At 40.9% G+C, this 20,134-nt stretch overlaps 2 protein-coding genes across 8 annotated transcripts in view; both read left to right on the top strand.

The window, feature by feature from the left end:
- METTL25 (methyltransferase like 25) overlaps window positions 1–20,134 on the top strand; it is a gene marked incomplete at its 5' end in the record, with an annotated part of 303,322 nt that overhangs the window by 279,437 nt on the left and 3,751 nt on the right. The window contains 2 exons of the transcript XR_014233388.1: window positions 10,564–10,673; window positions 16,333–16,466. The remainder of the gene's footprint in view (window positions 1–10,563; window positions 10,674–16,332; window positions 16,467–20,134) is intronic.
- TMTC2 (transmembrane O-mannosyltransferase targeting cadherins 2) overlaps window positions 10,532–20,134 on the top strand; it is an 889,086-nt gene continuing 879,483 nt past the window's right edge. For 6 of the 7 annotated variants that reach the window (XR_014233387.1, XM_082350739.1, XM_082350740.1 and 3 more), the window contains exon 1: window positions 10,532–10,673. Coding sequence is in view for 6 of the 7 variants with exons in the window: in XM_082350739.1 (XP_082206865.1) it covers window positions 10,591–10,673 (83 nt within the window). In the remaining variant the exon portion in view is untranslated. The remainder of the gene's footprint in view (window positions 10,674–20,134) is intronic. The other variant, XM_082350743.1, reaches the window with a different exon arrangement.

The following is a 20,134-nucleotide window of genomic DNA, read 5'->3' on the forward strand; positions in this document are numbered from 1 at the left end:
CTTCTCATTCAAAGAAACTCACTCAGGAAACAGATACATTTACATACCTAAATGCCCACATATACATAATCACGTATTAACATATAAATATAATTAATAAATCAAAAAGAAGCGAAAGAAAACAAGAGCCAATTATAAGGGCTCATAATAACAAAGGGAAATACAATTAAAAATTTCGTAATTAAATAGAGGTAAGGAACAACTTTGAAAAAGAACAGTTGTAAGAACTACACTACCCAATTTCAAGACTTATATAAAGCTTCAGTACTCAAGACTGTTTGATATTGGCATAAAAATAGACAGAAAGATCGATGGACAGATTATATGTTCAGAAAGAGACCTACATATATGTCAGTTAACAAAGATACAAAGGCAATTCAGTGAGGAAAACAGAATTTTTTTTTTTTTTAAACGCATTGTTTTTTACTTTTGTTTATTTATTTATTTATTTTTATTTTTGGCTGTGTTGGGTCTTCATTTCCGTGCGAGGGCTTTCTCTAGTTGCGGCAAGCAGGGACCACTCTTCATCGCAGTGCGCGGGCCCCTCACTCTCGCGGCCTCTCTTGTTGCAGAGCACAGGCTCCAGACGCGCAGGCTCAGCAATTGTGGCTCACGGGCCCAGTCGCTCCGCGGCATGCGGGATCTTCCCAGACCAGGGCTTGAACCCGTGTCCCCTGCATTGGCAGGCAGATTCTCAACCACTGCGCCACCAGGGAAGCCCGGAAAACAGAATTTTTAACAAACTGTGCTGGAACAATTGGATATCCAAGGACCAAACCAAAAACAAAACCCCAAAACAAAAACACCCAAAAAACCACCACCAACAAACCAACAAACTTTGAGCCATACCTCATACCATATATAAAAACTAAGTCAAAATGGATCATTGATCTAATTCTAAAACCACAAATTACAATATTTCTAGAGGAAAACAGGAGAAAATCTTTGTGACCTTGAAATAGGCAAACATTTCTTGGATCCAACACCAAAAACAGGATCTTAAAAAAAGAAAAGAAAAGATAAATTCAACTTAATCAAAATTAAGAATTTCTGCTCTTTGAAAGACACTGTTAAGAAAATGAAAAGACAAGCCACAGGCTGAGAGAAAATGTTTGCAAATTACTTACCTTACAAAGAACTTATATTTTGAATAAAGAACTCTCAAAATCCAATAAGAAGAAAACAGTGTAATTGTTTTAATGGGCAAAAAAAAAAAAAAAAGCAGAGAGATTTGAAGGATATAAAGGACCCCAAGCACCACTGCTGTTCTCGTGAGAAGGAAGGGGACAGTCTCTAAAAGCTAAGAGGCAGGGAATTCCCTGGCAGTCCAGTGGTTGGGACTCCCTGCTTCCACTGCAGGGAGCATGGGTTCGAACCCTGGTCAGGGACCTAAGATCCCACATGCCACGCGGTGAGGCCAAAAAATAAATAAATAAATAAAAATAAAAGCTAAGAGGCAAAGAAATGGGGACCTCAGTCCTACAACTGCAAAGAACTGAATTCTGCCAACAACTGAATGAGTTTGGAAGTGAGTTCTTCTCCAGTGCCTCCATATGAGAGCTCACCTGTCTAAACCACTTAATTCCCATCAAATGAGACCTTGAACTGAGAACACAGTTGAGTCATGCTGGACTTCTGACCAGAAAACTGTGAGCTAATAAATTTGTGTTGCTCAAGCAGCTAACAACAATGAAGAAGAAGAGGAGGTGGAGGAGGGGGAGGGGGAGGAGGGGAAGAAGAGGAAATGACTTGAACAGACATATCACCAAAGATGTATGGGTTGAAAATAAGCATATGAAAAGATGCTCAACATCATTAGTATTAGGGAAATACAAATTAAAACTTTAATGAGATACTACTACACACTTAGTTGGATGTCTAAAATTAAAAAGACTGATCCCATCAAGTGTTGTCAAGGGTGTGGAATAAATGGAACTCTCTTAAGCTGCTTGTGGGAATGTAAAATGTTATAACTATCTTGGAAAAAGTCTGGCAGTTTCTTAAAATATTAAACACTACCAATCAAAAAACTCAGCCATCCCAGTCCTAGGTACTTATCCAAGAGATATGAAAGTTTATGTCCAAACAAAGGCTTCTCATAAATGTTCAGTGCAGCTTTGTTTGTAGTAGCCAAAAGCTGGAAACAATTCAAATGTTCATCAACAGATCTATGGATAAACAAATTGTGGTATAGCTATACAAATAGAATATTACTCAGAGAAAGAGATGAAAAGAAATGAACTACTAATATGCACAAAACATGGAAGAATTTCAAAATAATTATGCTTAGTGGAAGATAGCAACCCTCACCCCTGAAAAAGTACATAGTGTTATTTCCATTTATGTAAAATTCTAGAAAACGAAAATCCATCTCTCCTGACAGAAAGCAGATCAGTAATTGCCTGTGTCACACGTTTGCAGTATAAATCGGGGGAGACACTTGGCCAAAATTATCAAAGGTAGTGGATCATAACCTTCCAGCCTAGCACTGGCATGTGATTAACTTCAGGCAGGAGGTATAGAGGAATGAGAGGCTCCTGACCCAGGTTCCCATTGGTGCTCAGCTTGGAAATGATTAATTCAGTGTTGTCATCATTTGTTCATTTCAATGCAAGGACTGCCTCTCTGGAACTGAGTACCAAGAAAATAAATGTCTTAACTTCGAATCTACCATTGCAGACAACCTGTTTTCTTATTAGTTTATATATCTCAGGGCAAGATCTTCACATGTGGGAGGGTGACTGTTGTTTTGTGCACTGAGATTTAAATTCTTTTGTTGGAGCAAAATATGCAAAAATGAAAGAATAGAATGAAAAGGACAAAAAGAAAGATGAAAGAGATAAAGAACATTTGGAAAGAAAAATACAGGATGGTGGAAGGCTATATGTAAGGCCATAAATATATTATTTACTTGTAATTATTATTATTATTTTATAATCCCATAATCTTTTTTTTTTAACGTCTTTATTGGAATATAATTGTTTTACAATGGTGTGTTAGTTTCTGCTTTATAACAAAGTGAATCAGTTATACATATACATATGTTCCCATATATCTTCCCTCTTGCATCTCCCTCCCTCCCACCCTCCCTATCCCACCCTCTAGATGGTCACAAAGCACAGAGCTGATCTCCCTGTGCTGTGCGGTTGCTTCCCACTAGCTATCGATTTTACGTTTGGTAGTGTATATATGTCCATGCCACTCTCTCACTTTGTCACATATTACCCTTCCCCCTCCCCATATCCTCAAGTCCATTCTCTAGTAGGTCTGTGTCTTTATTCCCGTCTTGCCACTAGGTTCTTCATGACCTTTTTTTTTTTTTTTTTTTTGCACATATATACAATGGAATATTACTCAGCCATAAAAAGAAACAAAATTGAGTTATTTGTAGTGAGGTGGATGGAGTTAGAGTCTGTCATACAGAGTGAAGTAAATCAGAAAGAGAAAAACAAATACAGTATGCTAACACATATATATGGAAACTACTTGTGATTATTAAATAAAGTATTATAAATGTTAAGCTATTTATTCATTCAAACGGGCAAATTAATTAAATCTATTGCAAAAGTTTTAAATGCATTGATTTTCAGTCATTTATTATTAGATGAATAGGCCAAACTGCAAATAGACTTTCTAATCATTTAATAGGAATAATAAGTGGATTAAACATGCTTTATGATGTGCAAATTTGTAGTGGTGTTTTTAATATAATAATATTAAGTCACTTTTATAAATGTTTTACTTGGTTTTCCAAATTTTAATTTACATTAATACTTTCATTATTGTGTCGGAGTTTGGGTTATGCTTATCCCAATTATTTTTCTCATAGATGGTGTGGATTATGTTAGGAAAAAGTCTATGCATGCTTTGAATACATTTATTCTTAAAAATGTATTGTGTGTGTGTATATTTTATGGGGGAGGATTTCTATCACAGGTTAGAGTGTAGTGTTTGCAGGTATCTATATCAGATTTGGGAAAAATCAGGCAAAAGTGTAGACAAAGAAAGACTTCCACGGTATTTTATCCTGGATCTTCTGAGGGACAGTAGAGCAGGAAGAATATGAATTTAATCAAAGCACCTTGGTTCTAGCCAGGAATTCCCTTTCCTGAAATAGATCCTAATGGGGATATGGCCTTTTGAATGGGAGACTACACTGAGTAGCAGTTGAAGCATAGACTTTGCAGTTAAAAGACATATATTCAGGGCTTCCCTGGTGGCGCAGTGGTTGAGAGTCTGCCTGCCAATGCAGGGGACACGGGTTCGAGCCCTGGTCTGGGAAGATCCCACATGCCGCGGAGCGGCTGGGCCCGTGAGCCACAATTACTGAGCCTGCGCGTCTGGAGCCTGTGCTCCACAACAAGAGAGGCCATGATAGTGAGAGGCCCGTGCACTGCGATGAAGAGTGGTCCCCGCTTGCCACAACTAGAGAAAGCCCTCGCGCAGAAACGAAGACCCAACACAGCCATAAATAAATAAATAAATATTAAAAAAAAAAAAAAAAGAGAGAGAGATTATATTAACTCTAATATTAAAAAAAAAAAAGACATATATTCAAATGTCAGGTCCATCACTTAGAGACTGTAATACTACAGACAATTTATCAACCTCTCTGAGCCTCCATTTCCTTATCTGTAAAATATGGTGGTAAAGGTGCCTATCTCCCAGGGCTATTGAGAGGATTAAATGAGATCATGAACATAGATTGTGCTCCAAAAAATGCCTAATACCTAAAAAGTGTATTTTATGAAATAGCTGGTAGCTATTTCATAAAAGCACGTCACATGTAGGTGTGGAGGAGAACAGAACAGGAAGTTCCAGGCTAAAGCTTTGACCACTGGGAGGAGTAGGCAACTGGCTTTTAAGTGAACTCATTGTGTTGTCCAATGTAGTAGCCACTAGCCAATGTCGCTATTTACATTTAAATTAATTAAAATTAAACAAAATTTAAAATTCAGTTCCTCAGTCACAGTAGCCGTACTTTACGTGCTCAGTAGCCGCATGTAGCTGATGGCTACCACACTGGGGAGCACAGGTGTAAAACCACTTTGGCAGAAAGTTCTACTGGACGATGCTGGCTCTGAAGAGTCCATGTTGGGCTAAGCATCGAGGCAATGTTCATGAATAACTGGTTAATTTACCTAAGGTCCACCTCAAAACTAGTCTTCTACCTACTCTTTGATTTATCTTTTATTTTACAGAATCTGAGGCTTATCAAAACTCTGTTACCCAAATTCTGTGCCATTTTCAAGCCGTTAGAATATTTTTGATCACTGTTTATACCAGTGCATGTGAATGTATTCAGAGAGATTCTATGAAGGAGACTGTCCTTGCTTTTCTTGATTGAGTTTCTGAATTCTATCATTAGCCTCATCATCTCTGCAATTATCCATATCTGGTTATCAACATGTTATTTCTACACTCTTCTTCCGCCTCCTCTCCTCCTCCACCCGAACACCCTGTGAATTGGAAGCTGGGAGACTGGGAGATTCTTAAAGTGATCTTTATTTTAGTAGCAGCTGGTTCTTAACAGCCCTGGGTTTGTGGCAGAGGCGACAGGATCTCTTTCCATGGTTGCATCGTCCTAATTATATTCGTTATGGATCGCAAGTTTTGGGATAAAGCGATGTTACATTTGTATGTCTACAGGGTAGCATTTTAAGGTATGCTGGGAAACATCGAAAGGTAACATGTGTAGCCGATGCATTTACTGTCATTAGTTAACCAAGCAGCCCTGGTGCCTCTTTCAGCTCCCTGACCCACATTTCATCCACGCTCTGCTGTTTTTCTCCTGCAAGGTTATTTCCTGAGTAAAGCCCAGAGCTTACAAGTCCCCTAGCAGAGAGCTCTGTTCTGACCTCCCTAAACAGGCAGTTTCACCTGCTGGGCTAGTGCTGTTCTGCTTCCTAGTCAATCTGTTAAGATTTTAGCAGGAGATTCTTGGATACCTTTTCACAAAACATATGGGAGATTGTAATTACTTTGGCCTGGTACATTTTTAGAATTGAGAGAGCAAGGAAGAGGTGCAAATCTTCTGTTCATAAATAACCAAATCTGTGGGCACTTTAAAAGGCATTCTAGGCAGCAGGAGAATTTATGTACCACATTTCACCCTTGGCACACTTTACAAATGAATTGTTCAAAGAGAAATTATATTAGGACAAATAGAAATGACAACCAAGACCAGATGTGGATTTTTAGTTAATATTTATGCAACACCCAAAGGGAAGATAGTATTGCACAATAAACTAAAAATGTCTTAGGCAAATAAGGAAATCTTTACCCCAAGGAGCTGGCACTGCAAAGGTATGAACTCTACAACAAAGGGCTGGAAATGCAGAACAAATGCAGGGTAGGTCGGGGCAACTATAAAAAATAATTCACTGAGGAAGTGGTGAGGTAGCAGATGTGTGGAACCTACTTGGGGAAAATAAAGGCTTAGCACTTTTTTGGACAGTCTGGTGTCTAAGGTAGAAAACTGAACTCAGTCAGCCTAATTTCCTTCATCTGTGGAGAGAAACAGTAGCTTTAAATAGAATATATATGCGTGTGTGGTGTGTGTGTGTATATATATATATTTTTTTTAATTAAAAAAAATATATATATTTTTTCAAAACCCAGGCAGCAATCTCACAATGGGTAAGTATACCTTAATAAATTAAATAGCAATGTCCTCAGGTTTGAAATGATCTGCCAGGAGAGTGATGACATCCTTACATCTTTAATCTGATTTCCCCCCCAAAGTTGTTCAAGGAAGGTCAAAAATGCAGGCATTGGCTGCTTCTCAGCCCTTGGAGAGCGGTGTGAAAGAGACCAAGGCTTAATGCCCTGGAAGAATATTGAGACCCACGTTAAATTATAGTAGGAAAATTTGTTGAAAGCAACTGGATTTCTCAAATACAGCTGGATTTTCAGCCTTCCATTCATCAGGGATGGCAAGACGTGCCACTTTGCGGCATTTCTCAGTCTCCTGTGCTTCTAGTTCAGAGGAGTTGGGGGGTGGGGGGAGGAGAAAAGGAGGAGGTGAGGGAGCAGTGTAGAAAATATTTCTTTAAATCTGTTGGCTCCTTGAGAAAGAAGACAGCTCTGGAAAATGCTTACAAGCTTTCAGCAGGCTGAACCCACATCTCTCTCAAGCTTTCTTGCCTCTGGGTCCTTCCTCTTAATTACTGAAGGGAGCCGCCTGTGACTTCCCACCACTCCCACTTTCCTGAAGAGTCAATGCGTTCTTAAGAAGTTTTAACCTACTTCCTCCCTCGCTCCTTTGTTAATACTTTACTATCTTTAACATTGACAGTTAATCCGTTTACCCTATTCTCTCATGATGAAAATTCGTGGATTTTCAGTGGTTCTACAGTTTCTGCTGAGCACATTTACTTGTACATTAACTGTGAACTTTTTTTTCTTCTACCTGTCCAGATGTTTATAGGTGCTGGGCATTACATGGAAAACAAGACTGATAAGGTCCCCGGCCTCTTGGAGCCACAATTCTGGTGGTGATTCCAGATACTAATGTGTACTATGAAGAAAATAATGCAGACTGATGGGATAGAGATGGCTGGGGGAGAGGCTACTTCCTAAAGTGTGGGCTGGGAAAGCCTTCCTGTGATGACCTTTGAACTAAGACTTGAATGCTGAGAAGGAGCTGGAGAAGGTCTGGCTAGAAGGCATTCCACGTTAGGGGGGAAGAAAAGTGTAGATTCCGGAGGAGCAGGACGTCTCTGTGGCTGGAACACAGGAGCACAGTGAGATGGGCGAGAGTCATTCGGCCAGACGAAGGGCTGGCTAGCTGTGGTAAGGATTCGAGTTTTATTTTATGTATAACAGGAAATCATTGAACATTTTCTTTTAGCAGGGAGATCATAGGGTTTCAAAAGAATCCTCTGTCTAATACCTGAAGTTATGACTGGCGAGGGGTGAGAACTACAGGAGTAGGGGTAAGGAGAGCACTTAGAAAGCTTCTGCATTTGTCCGTGTAGGGAACATGGGTAGCTTGGATTAGGACTGGAGCAGTGTGGATGTGATGGGAGTATGTTTTGGAGGTAAACACCTAGGTGTTAGTTGACAACCTAAAGGATAAGAGGGAGTCGGAGAGAATAATAATAATAGTAGTAGTAGTAGTAATAAATAACAGCTACCACTTCTATTGCATTTAGGACGCTTCTAGGTGCTTTACACATGTTAACTACTTTCACCTCATAATAATAGTGCCCATAGATAGGTATTATTATCATCACTGTTTTATAGGTGAGAAAACTGAGGCACAAAGAGGTTAGGTGACTGGCCAAAGGTCACCCAGATGGTAAGAGCAGAGTGGGGATGCAAACTCAAGCATCTGATTCTAGAGGAGGGTGCCCTTCTTCCAGTGTCCTAGGATCCAGTATCAACATGTAAGTGCAGTGGAGGGACACAGAGGACCTTGATGGGCCAATTGATATGATCTTAAAAACTTTTTGACAGTGAGCAGAGGTTATGGGGTTAAAAAAAAAAAAAGGTAAAAGATCAGTCTCTGCCTTTAAAGATACAGTTCCCTCTTATGTGCGTTTACTTATGTCTTTCCCAGGGCACAAAAATGGGCCCTTCGTGCATGGCATAATAGGTATAATAAATATTCATCAGTTCACCAGTGAATACATAGGTTTCCTTGTGAAATCAGGAAAAGATGTTGCTTTGTTTTGCAGACACCCAAACCACAGTATTTGCTTTTCAGGCCACTGCCAGACATCCGGGGGTCTCAATTTCTTGCCGCCGTTTTGGAGAGCTTGCTGGTTAGGTGCTGCCTTTGGAGCTATGGCCGAGGTATGGGGGGGAGGGAGGGACTCAGACCTCTACAGGTCTGTTTTCCATGCATTGTGGCTGCCATGCAGCAGGGGGCGCTGCAGTAGTGTTCATCGCGGTCCCGGGAGCCACTCGTCCAGCCAGAAAGGGGCCAAGCCGGGAGGAGATGTGGCAGGCAGCCCACGGTCCTCTTTGGTCTTGCAACTTTAGTACCCAGAGCTCGTTCTACACAGACCATTCTTCTACACCATATTTCATCATGTTGGACGTCTTCCATCCAGTCCTGCATCCGGGCGGAAAGGAAAGGGCATTAGCTTCCCGCTTTCCTAGGTGTAAGGATAGCGCTGTACTCGGTTGTACAGGCGTCTCTTCTCCGTGTTCTTGGGGTCATCCTGACAGCTCCCTTGAAACCACGAAAAGCTCCCGCAGCTGCGGGGTATGGATGTGTGTGCGCTAGTCTTTCTTCCCTCTTCGGGGTCCTTTTTTTAAACCTGACTGCGGGAATATTTCCCTCCCCACATGTCTCTCCATTGACATTCGGGACAACGGTCGGCTCGGAGCTGAAATCTCTCCCTCCTAATATACCCGTCAAGCTCTCCAACGCCCCCCCCCCCGCCCCCCGCACCGTTTCGGCTCACGCACAGTGAGGGTGTGTGACAGGTCGCGTGTGTGTTTGTGGCAACCAAGTCTGCAGCACTCGCCAAACCTGTTCTTCCTCTCCCGGTCCCCAGAAGTCTCTCCAGCTGACCGGACCTACGCCTGGCAGCGCTTGGCACACGCAGCGCTGGGGTTGAGATCCAGTCGGTGCTAGGCGCCGCCAGGCAACAGCGGGGCGAGCGACTCCGTCCTCCTCGGTCTCGTTCCTCCTCTAGCTGCCCCGCCCAGGGCGCACTCCAGCTACCTCTTTGGGCTGTCTTCCAGCCGTCGCCCCTGGGTTCCCTGGGCTTCCCAGAGTGAAATCGAAGGTGAAAGAAACAAGAGGAGGGCGGGAGGTGGGGAGGAGGAGCCTCCGGCCGGGGGAGAGAGTGGGAGGAGCCTTCAGCCCAGGGGGTAGCGTGGGCGGAACCTTAGGGGCGGATCTGGGTGGAGAAAGGGGCTGGGCAAACCCGGTGGAGGGTTGGCCACGCAGGCGCGGGGGGCAGCTCCGAGAACCCCACGCGGGAGCTTCTGGAGTCTCCAGCCACCGCTTCTCACTTCATTGGAGAAGGGGCTGGGGCCGGGAGGGGAGCTAATAAAGAGTGAATGAGCTGCAGCCGCTGTGGCGGCCGGAGAGTGCCCGAGCGGCACCGGAGCGGTGCGACCGGGAGGCGGTGAGGGGAGGCGGTTCGCCTTGTCCCTCCCACCCGCCTTTCTCTCTCTCTCTTCCTCCAGCTGGTCTCAGAGCCCGGCTCGGTCCGGTCCCTCTGTCCCCACCCCGCACTCCTCCACCTCCTCCGAGTCCTACTCCTCACCTAGGGCGCCCTGCACTGCCATGGGTTAGGGTGGGGGCGCGAGCCGCGCGAAGGACTAGCCCTGTGCATCCGCCGGGGGGCGCGGAGCCCGAACGCCGCTCGCCGCTCGTCGGCTCAGGGCATGGGGAGCGCGGTGTGAGCCCGCACCCGGGGAGGACGCAGGAGCTGCGGAGACGGGCGCGAGGAGGAGGAGGAGAACGGTGGATTGGAAGGACCCGAGGGAGGAAGGGAGGGTGGGGAAGCGAGGGAAAAGTGAAGCTGGGAGGAGAAAGCGGCGGAAGGTGGGGATTGATGCTTCTGTTTTTTGTTGCCGCTGTTGCCCTCGCGCTGGTAGCCGAGCCGGAGGGAAGGCGGTGGAGAGATGATTGCAGAGTTGGTGAGCAGCGCTCTGGGGCTCGCTTTGTATCTCAACACCCTGAGTGCGGATTTCTGCTACGATGACAGGTAAGGGGGTGAGAGGAAGGGGTGGCGGGCTGCTTGGGGACTCCGCGATAGCTCTGAAGCTTCCTACTTTAAGGTTCGAAGTGCGTCTTGGGGGGACTGGTCCAGCACCTGAAGGTTTAGGAGACGCGTAAACATCAACACCTAAAGCAAACGCCGGGGACGCGGGCGCACTGGACGGGCTGAGGGAGTTTGGGTTCCTAGTCTGCAGCAGGTTCCTCTCCCTTGCTTCTAGGCTGTTGGCAGACGCTTAAGTTTCTTAGCGGAAATCACAGCAATTTGGGAAACTCTTTAATGAACGTATTAAAAAATAATCTTAGGTATTCCATGGTGCAACAAAAGCACATTGAGCGATTTTACGTCTGGTCTGGAAGGAAGCTGCTCCCCGTCCCCTAATAGATCTTCCCTGTAATGTTTCCTTTTATTGATGGGACACTTATTTCCCGAGGTTAAAACATACGTTTGACAGTTGCCAAAATAGTGGAGAAATCGCACTCTGTTTCAACTTTCCCTTTTGACGTATGGTGTACTTTACTTTGAGCCAGGATAATGCTGCTGGTCATCTCTTACGCTCCCCCGCCTCCCTCACCGATCGATGGAGTAGCACTTTATAAAAGCCTGGGTTTTCGTTTCTGTTTGGGAGTTTTACATTAGACGTTAGCGATTCTTTTGTGCTAATTGGGGAAGAAGACGCCCCTAGAGACTGAAGTTGTCTTCTGCGTTTGGGTTAGTTTGGGTGGCTAATGAGACCTGAACTGTGTTGTCAAAGAAACTGCATCGATTTCTGGGAAATGTCACAGTTGTGCTCGTGTCTCTACCTATTTTTTAAACGTTGTTAGTGTTTAGAAACTGATGAAAAGCTCTAATAGCCATTAGGGAAAAATTCCAATTTGTGCCTTTCCGGTGACTTAATCTGATTACAATTAAAACAGATGCATAATTAAAATATATTAGGGAGAACAGCACGCCTGGCTAAACTTATTAACCGTCCTGGGGTGTTTTCATGCTCCATTGAAATTAAACCATCCAAAAAGTGAGCACAGATTTACTTTGACAGCTTTTCAGCAGCCTCTCTGGGTTATGGAAAGTGAATGGATCCTCAGGGTCAGGGCGAGGCAGTGAGTGAACTTAAGCAAAGTGGTTGATAGTGAGGGGAGAGGAAGGCAAATTTTTCTCCCGGTGGTGCTTAGCCATATTCTGTATCCTCTCGTGTGCCCACTCTACAGCTAAAAGCATGTTCATGGATGTATGCCTTCAGTCAGCGAATCTTGGTTCACACCCACATGTCTGTTATGAAATACCCTGATAATAGGTACAAGAACATCCAGCAAACCCTTCTTAATTCATTTTATGTAGTGTCTATCAGAGACTAGTTGATAGGAAGCCACTGTTACACATAAACTTTTCCTCAACTTTTAAGCAGTGTACACATTTCAGCAGTTTTGCTACGTGCTTCGAGAAGTAAATGGTCTGTGTGTAAGAGTGAGGTCAGCTGCTTCTGTACCCTCCAATTTTGTGTTACTCTGCACCTGCTATTTCTAGAATATTGGCAGGAAAAGCTCTTGCTTCCAAAGTTGGGTGACTTTTCACTAAAGCGAGCTCAGGGAAGAATCTGGGCAGTTACTGGCACTGTGTTGGGGACAGTTTGAAGAGTAAGCATTTAAACCAATAATTTAGGGCTTATATAAAAAAGTAACTTACTGTAATACTGTAACTATTGTAGAACACTGTGATAAATCAAGCAAATAGCATGGTGTGGCTATTCTTTATTGCTGTCCAGTTCTTTAAAAAGTACATGTCAGAAGAAACTATCCTAATAAAGATTAAGGCTGGAACTAAACTACATTTGCGTGTACATTTCTCTGTAGACTTAATGCTTATTTTGTGTTCTTTAATCATCAGTCAGAAGTGTTAGTGTTGTAACTCGGCAGAATGGTGTGAGTGTGATGATAAATTAGTTGTGCTTTGATAGTTGGCAATTGTTATAAGTTCTTTACCTCTTATAGATTGAATGGAGCGTCAAAATTCCTGAGTTATACCTAGCTGCATAGATGAATTTAATGTGATGATTTGCCCGTATCATCTAATTGATAGCATGCCCAATGTATGGCATATAGACAATATATACCATTATGATGTTAAAGACCTGTAAATATACATTACACTTAGTTACAATTTGAAAAGTGTATTTTACTCTAATTTTCTTGGTAGCAGAACTGCATATGCAATCACATACTCTTGAGAGTATGAAATCTTACAAGTGTCACACTTGGTTTTTATGAATCCTAGAAATTATGAAATATGTATTAGTAGAAGCATGGCACATATTTGGTGTCTGCATAGCATGTTCAGGTGATTCAGTGCCAAGGTTTCTTCTGTCTCACTGCTCTAACTGGCTTGTGTGAGAAGCAGGGAAAATAGCTGGGGAGTCAAGTGGAAACTGTAGGATGATGATAATGTGTTTATTTCCACCACTCCATTTCATACTACAAAGACTCAAGTGTAAAACTTTGTTTAAACTACATCTGTGGCTTCTGCCGAAATACCGCCCACTCCCCTTCACCCCCCCACCACCCTAGGAACTTTTGTGAAATATGGTTCTTCAAGGAGAGGGCAGTGCTGGGAGTGGAGGAGCAGCTCAAGGAAGGGAGGTGGCTCTTACGCTCGACTTGCTTAACTAAAGCAAGACTCTGCATTTTAGCTGAAGAATCTGGCATTTACTGTAGGAGGGCTTTCTATTGCTTCAGCTTAAACATTACTGCTGTGGTACTTCTCCAAGTTATCATTTCTTTTAAATGTAGTGCTCAGGTTTACTTTATAAACTATATATGTAATTATATTCAGTGTTTGATGTAGCTTGGTTGAGATTAAGTGGTAATCTGAAACCTTCTTCTAGCAAAATCAATTTCCCTATGGTAAAACTGAATATTTTACAAGTGTTTCTGTGCTAAATGTAAGACTATGGCTCTGATGTGATGAAACAAACAGTAGAAGAGTAGAATTCATCATATCTGATGAAAAAGCATATACAGTTTCAGCTTCTTCCCCTCTCCCCTTGCCTTCAATCTAGTAAAGACTGTATTGAATCTTAAATTGTGGTTAGAGTAAAATTGGAATTATAAACATGCAGTCTTTGCCAAAGTTGAAGTCATGCTGCGTGTGACTTCGTGAAGGACTGTCTCCCTTTCTGGAGAAATTTGATGTTAGGTCAGTGGGAAAAACTTGCTGACCCCGAATTCTCTGCTGTCTTACATATTTGTCGAGGATAACATTGCATCACTTCCCCTGCATCCTCTTTAGAAGTCCTGCTATGTTTTGCATAAAGATAGCACTAAAAGAAGAGTCAGTTTACTTCAAAGCAAAAAAAGTAAAATATAACTGCTGTTTCGTAGTGTGATTTCATTTGGCACATATCATCTAATTGACGGCATGCCCTTTGTGATAGATAAGTAAGAACATAATGCACCGAATACATCTTTTTAGTCTCATGTGAGTAAAATAATGCATTAGTTTTTTAAAAAAAAGACAATTTGAGTTTTTGAAAGTGGGAAATGCGTTTGTGGCTGCTTTGAAAAGTTTTTTCCTTATTGCCCATTCTGCAACTTTTAAACTCACCCATGATCATTAGCATTACCTTTAGGTTCCTTAGTTATTGGTGTGCAGTAATTTTGTGAAACTTGGAGAAGCAACTCCACAGCAGGAATTTCTACTCTTGAAATCAAACCTACTCCAAACTTTCAGTAGCACATCCCTAATTTAGTTATTCATTCAGGTGTAAATGTAAATCTCAGTTTTATAGAAACACTTGTTAAGGTTTTTTTTTCCTTAATGTTATAAAGAGTTTGGTTAACAGTATTTAAAATGAAGGAATAGAGGATTTAAGGTATATTGACAAGCTTTTTAGAAAAACTTTTTTTTTTTCCCTGAAGATATTCAACTATACTTTCTACTTGGTCTTTTAGTGTTATTATCTGTTTGGTTTTTGACCTGGTATAAGAATAGCTTGTGAAATGATCAGTCCCTCTAACGTCTCTCTGAAAAGTTCTCTCTAATAAATTTGCCTTGGACCAATCTGGGTTTGTTATCTTAAAATTCTAGTATGTTCAACCACTGAAGGCGTGTCTGGTATTTAGTAAAACCATGTTTAGAAAGAATTACTATAAAATCAAAGTAAATAAGGGAGAAGTTTGCTTTGCATCAAAGGTTGTCTCTTCAGGTCTTTATTGGAAGAAGCTAATGTGTACAAGAGTGTTATTTTACTCTCATTTCCTTCCCAGTTGATAATGTACTAAAAAAAAGGCCAGTGGGTACAGTTCATAGTTTATGAAATATTATGAAATATTTTATGTGACATTTTATTTTCTAGCTAAGTTTTGATTGTTTAATCAGATCTATGTGGAAAAGGTTCATTTTGCTGTTTGAATAAGTACATCTCTTAACGGTAAATTAAAATTAAAATTCGGTGAAACAGGTATGGACCACTTTGCCTTACCTCCATCGAGCTTGTCACATGGGGTTTATCCTAGCAAATGACCCAGATAGAAGCACTGAACAGACATGTGCAAATGCCATAGGGGAAATTGCTTGCCAGCCATCTGTCTCTTAGTTTTTCTCATTTATAAATACACTATATTTGGGGGAGGGACTGCATTTATTGCACATTATTAGTTTACATCATCTCATCATCTGCACTTAGTTTTTCAGAGCTAACGTGTCCCTACAGTAACACTGAATTCCCTGCTGCTATAATTCTGAAATAGCTACAACCTTTTGGATTCCAACATGAGTTAAGAGCAGTTTGTCTTCCTAATCTCTTTGTTGCTATTCAGCGCGCTAAAAGCACTTGTTTAAAATGCCCTTGATGGTGCAGCTGTTTATCATAGGCGAAGGGTACGTTTTCTCTAAAACAGGCACCTTCATAACATTAGGAAAGGACAAAGTTTACCCTTAAGGCGCTCCGATAAATCTGTGGCTGACAGACCTACTTTCTTATAACTTCATTATTCTCACCCAACATGCTTTCAACACTAACATTCATCTCTTAAATTTTTTGGTCCTCTCTTGGAAGCTAAGTCTTACATGAGCTTTGGGTCCTTCCTTTAATGGCTTCACAAAAGTGACAAGTGTGGCAGCCTTGATGGAAAGGACAAGTGGATTGCTGAACGTAAGGACCTTCCCTCTATGAATAGCTGTCCTCATTAAGAGCCTAGTTGAAAAAAGTGGAGAGGCCTATCACCAGGAGCTACATCCTATTTTTCACGGGTTGAAAAGGGCATAATGTTTTGAATCATTACAGGTGTAATTATGCACAACGCTAGATGGTTTCTTTGAAGATTTGATTTGTATGTGTTTTTGAGGAATAAAGGACTACATTCATTAATTCACTAATTATGAACACCACTAGACATGGGCTTCCCTTATATATGGTGCATAATACAAACAGCAGCTGTTCCCCATTGTCAGTAAGCGTCCCTGTCCGTCCTTTCCTACCTGTACTTTACCAGGTACTATATAGTGTTTGAATCTGGGAATCTGGTGATAGACATAAAAAATGCTGATAGCTTGTCCTTTAGCAGAATTTCACTTGCATTGACTCATGTTTATTTCGATTGATACTCGTATTTTTAAACTTTTATTGGGATTCTGTTGGCTTCTTTCCCAGAGCATCTCAGCTGAGGATCCATGGTCGATGGTTTGAACTGGACTTCTTCTTGATCTGGTGCTCATTGGCACTTTATTCATATCTGTGGAAGCTTTAGAATACCTTTCCCAAATGGCTCCTTCCTAATTGTTCAGGTCAGTTGTTTTCCTTGGAGGTCTGCAGTGGCTGAACTCTTTGAGTTAACTAGATTTGCCTTGACTGGTCATAGGGATTGAAGACTTTTGCCTAGAGATTATTTTGGTTGTATTTTCTAGGCAGTTAATTCCAACAAGATGCAGCACTATCAAATTTCTATTGATCTCTTTTCCTCCACTCTGACAGTTTAGTTTTTCAGTTACATCTGTCAGTTTCTCTGGTACTCAAGGTTTCTTAGAATAAAAGTTATAGATGTTTGTTTCAGTCTTTTAGAAACTTTTGGGAATTACAATTTTGGGTTCAACCGTGAGCTTTTTTCTTTACAGGTAAGTAGGAAAGAATTGAGTAAGCCTATCTATTCAGGAGAAATTTGAAGAAGGCGGGAACACTGAAATGATTTGTTTTCAAGATTCTACATTAAAAGTTTCTGTTGTGTTTTTAAAGTAATTTATTTTATTTAAGGGCACTTCATAAGATACAGTTAATTTGAGTAACTAGAAATGATTGTTTTAAAGATGAGATGGAGAGAGATTTTGACTTGCTGATGTCTAAAAAATTAATTTGGAAAAGAGATTAGAATTCAAAACCCTAACTCCACCTTTAGATTCCATTTTATCATGGAAATAACTGAAATTATATGTACATTTACTTATTCCAAGGCTATAAACATGCCGCATTGCTTGAGGGCAGAGCTACTGTATCTGTTTTAAAAGTACCTTAGTACGTGGCAGAGGAGATGCTGTTTGCTTATGATAAATTGGTGTAAGCTTTTGTTTCTTGATTTCTTTGCTGGGGCATTTTGTGATATCAGGGTGAGGCAGGGTCTGAAGCGTGGCACAGCATATAGTTATTGTCAAGGAGACTGACTAAATTACATGATTTGTCAAATGAAACACACATCAGTGCCCTTGGAATAGCAGCTATGTGGTAGGTGCTGTGTCCAAATAAAATGTGTCTTTCCTTTTGTCTTTGATGACTAGTCTTTATTTCTGTGGAATTTATTATAATAAATGTGTGATTATTCCTCAGGAGCATGAAGTTAAAAAAAAAAAAGCAAGTTCACTATAGTCTTATGATTATGGTTTAACTAGGAAACAATTGTATATTGTCATTACAGAGCCATTTGGGAAAAGGGGGGTAAGGCTGGCAGCTGTGTTGTTCCCCTGGGGACCATTCTCCTTGTTTTATAAACTATCTTTTGTGTACCTCTGCCCTCCTATCTTCAGGTTTTTAAAGGTATTATAAATACTGAGCCTGCTGCTTTGGGTTGTAAAAGATGTCTTAAGGTAGAATACTTGGGTCCGAATAGTTTGTCAGGTGTACTTTTAGAATAGGATGTTTCCCTCCTCCTCCAAATAATTAACTACAGGACTGCTCTCCCAAAGAAATTGAAAAGAGCTCATTTTGACAAAGCAAGCTTCTAATGGCAAATTTTCCAACTACAAGTTTGCAGAAGAAAAGTTCTCCGATGATGAAGAAGTTTAATCAGGCAAAAAGACATTTTTATTTGCAGAAATAGGCCCTTTAGTGGGAGGCAATTACTTCTAACTGATGTGAAAAACTAGTATACCTGAATTCATTTGGTAAACCTTAGTTAAAATAGGAAGGTTATTCTTGTTATTCTATTGAAAGAAAAAAAATGGAGCTGAGTTGTGTCACTGAATTTATATTAAAGAAATAAGGTTTTACAATTTAACCCACTCTTATAGGGATATGTACTGACTTAACCAAAGAAAATGAATTTGAGATTTGAACAAAAATCTATTATAAAGACACCAGTGTCCAGCCTGAAATTACCAACTGTAGTTTGCCACAGATATCTAGTCTTCTATTTAAAATATCCTATTGAAATGATCTCTTTTGGTTTCCTCCACCTTTATATTTTTAAGAGTCTTTGTATTTTTTCTTTTAGAAACAGTGGTGTTTTTGGCTTTCGTTCCATGTTGAACAGAAAATGAAATTTCACTGTTTTAAAACCTCTTGTATGTCATTAACATAAAGTAAACCATTTCTGTGAGAGAGTATTTAGTAGCTTCTTTTAAATTCAGGCCTGATATGATACTGAGGATGCCTGTGGTAGGCCAGGGGGCTTTAGACCTGGTCCTCTCTCATAACCCCCCACCTCCACACCCTACCTTCATCCTTTGATATGGATGATTACCTTTTAGAAAATCTTTTAAAATGCAGTTCAAATTCTCAGTTTCTTTGAACCAGACGGATATTTTGGTACCTCTCCTAAAAGGACATTTTTGAGCTGGGCCTCTTGTTGGATCTCTTTCCATCTATGTATATGTATATATATTTCTAGATCAGCGCTTCCCAAACTTCAATCTGCCTGCACATTGCCCGGGCTTGTTAAAATGCAGATTCTGCCTGGAGTGGGTCTAAGAGTCTGCATTTCTGTCATTCCCAGGTATGATAGATACGGCTGGTTCATGTAATGTACACATTAGTTCAGTGTGTTTTACAGGTATTCGGAAAAGACTGCCTAAATTCCTGTATTAAAAAAGATTTAGGATAATCTTTTATATCTCAAAAGCGTATGAGTTTAGCCATTTTATTTAATCTCTCTGTTTTGTTTTATATTTGTTCAATCATGACATCTTTAAATTGATCTTAAGAGTTTAAGATATTGTGTACATTTTGAAAAGGTAGAGAGCCTGCTAAAATCTAGGAGATGATCTCTATTGAAATATCTTGTCACCAACTTGTATTTACAGTATCATCTTCTTTGTAGTTACTGTGGAGACAGATGTTGGATTCTGAGTTTTACAAATAAACTGATAGGCGGTTGCCTTAGGCTTATGACTTGAATAGATGCTGATGCCTAAACTGACTCTATAGCCAGTGCCTTGATGAGTTTGTACTTTTGTTGAACAATCCCTTGTAAGGAAACTTGGCTTACACTGAATGAAGATTATAGATGTCAGGCAGGTGGCAAAATATAGGCATTAGGCAGCTGAGAGTAGGAAAGATAAAGATTTATTAATGATATTCAGGCACTGCGTGATGCTACTGGGTAAAGGTATATCTACATAACATTAGAAATGCTTGGGCCCCTTTGATTTTTTTTTAACTTGGTACACTATACCTCAGCCTTTGGGTGCTTTGGTGGATTTCTGAATAGGTGAATACCATATATATGTGAAGTTTTCCATTCCTACTTAGTAGAAATCTTTTTAAAGAACTTATTCTAAAATAAGTTATAATTCTTTCTTTCTTTTTAAAACACTGTCCTCTGTACTACAGGCAGTATTGTGAAAGAACACTGGGCCAAGATAAAAGAGGAGAGGTCTTTAGTCTCGGAAATAACACTTAATTAACTAGTACTTGAGCTACTAAGCCTCTAAAACTTGGTCTTGTAATTGGTCAGGAAGTGCAAATGATGATAACAGCTGCCAACCACCGAGTGAGGACCGAATGGAATAGTCTGATGAATGTTTTCTGTGTGTTTAAAAAGCTGCATGATGTTGCAGTCAGATGTAGACGGTGTTGGACCAGAGGATGAATGACTCAGTTATCCCCGTACGTTAGCATCTCACTCTCTTCTCCCCTGAGAACAGAGCTGTGTTCTACTCCATGTCCTGGCTCACTTTTTCACTCAGAGTCAATGGTTGAGCTCCTGTGGTCTCAGCTTCTATTGCCTGCCCCATCTCTGCTTCTAATC

This window comes from Balaenoptera borealis (genome assembly GCF_965194805.1).
Source record: "Balaenoptera borealis genome assembly, chromosome: 13".
NCBI lineage: Eukaryota > Metazoa > Chordata > Mammalia > Artiodactyla > Balaenopteridae > Balaenoptera > Balaenoptera borealis.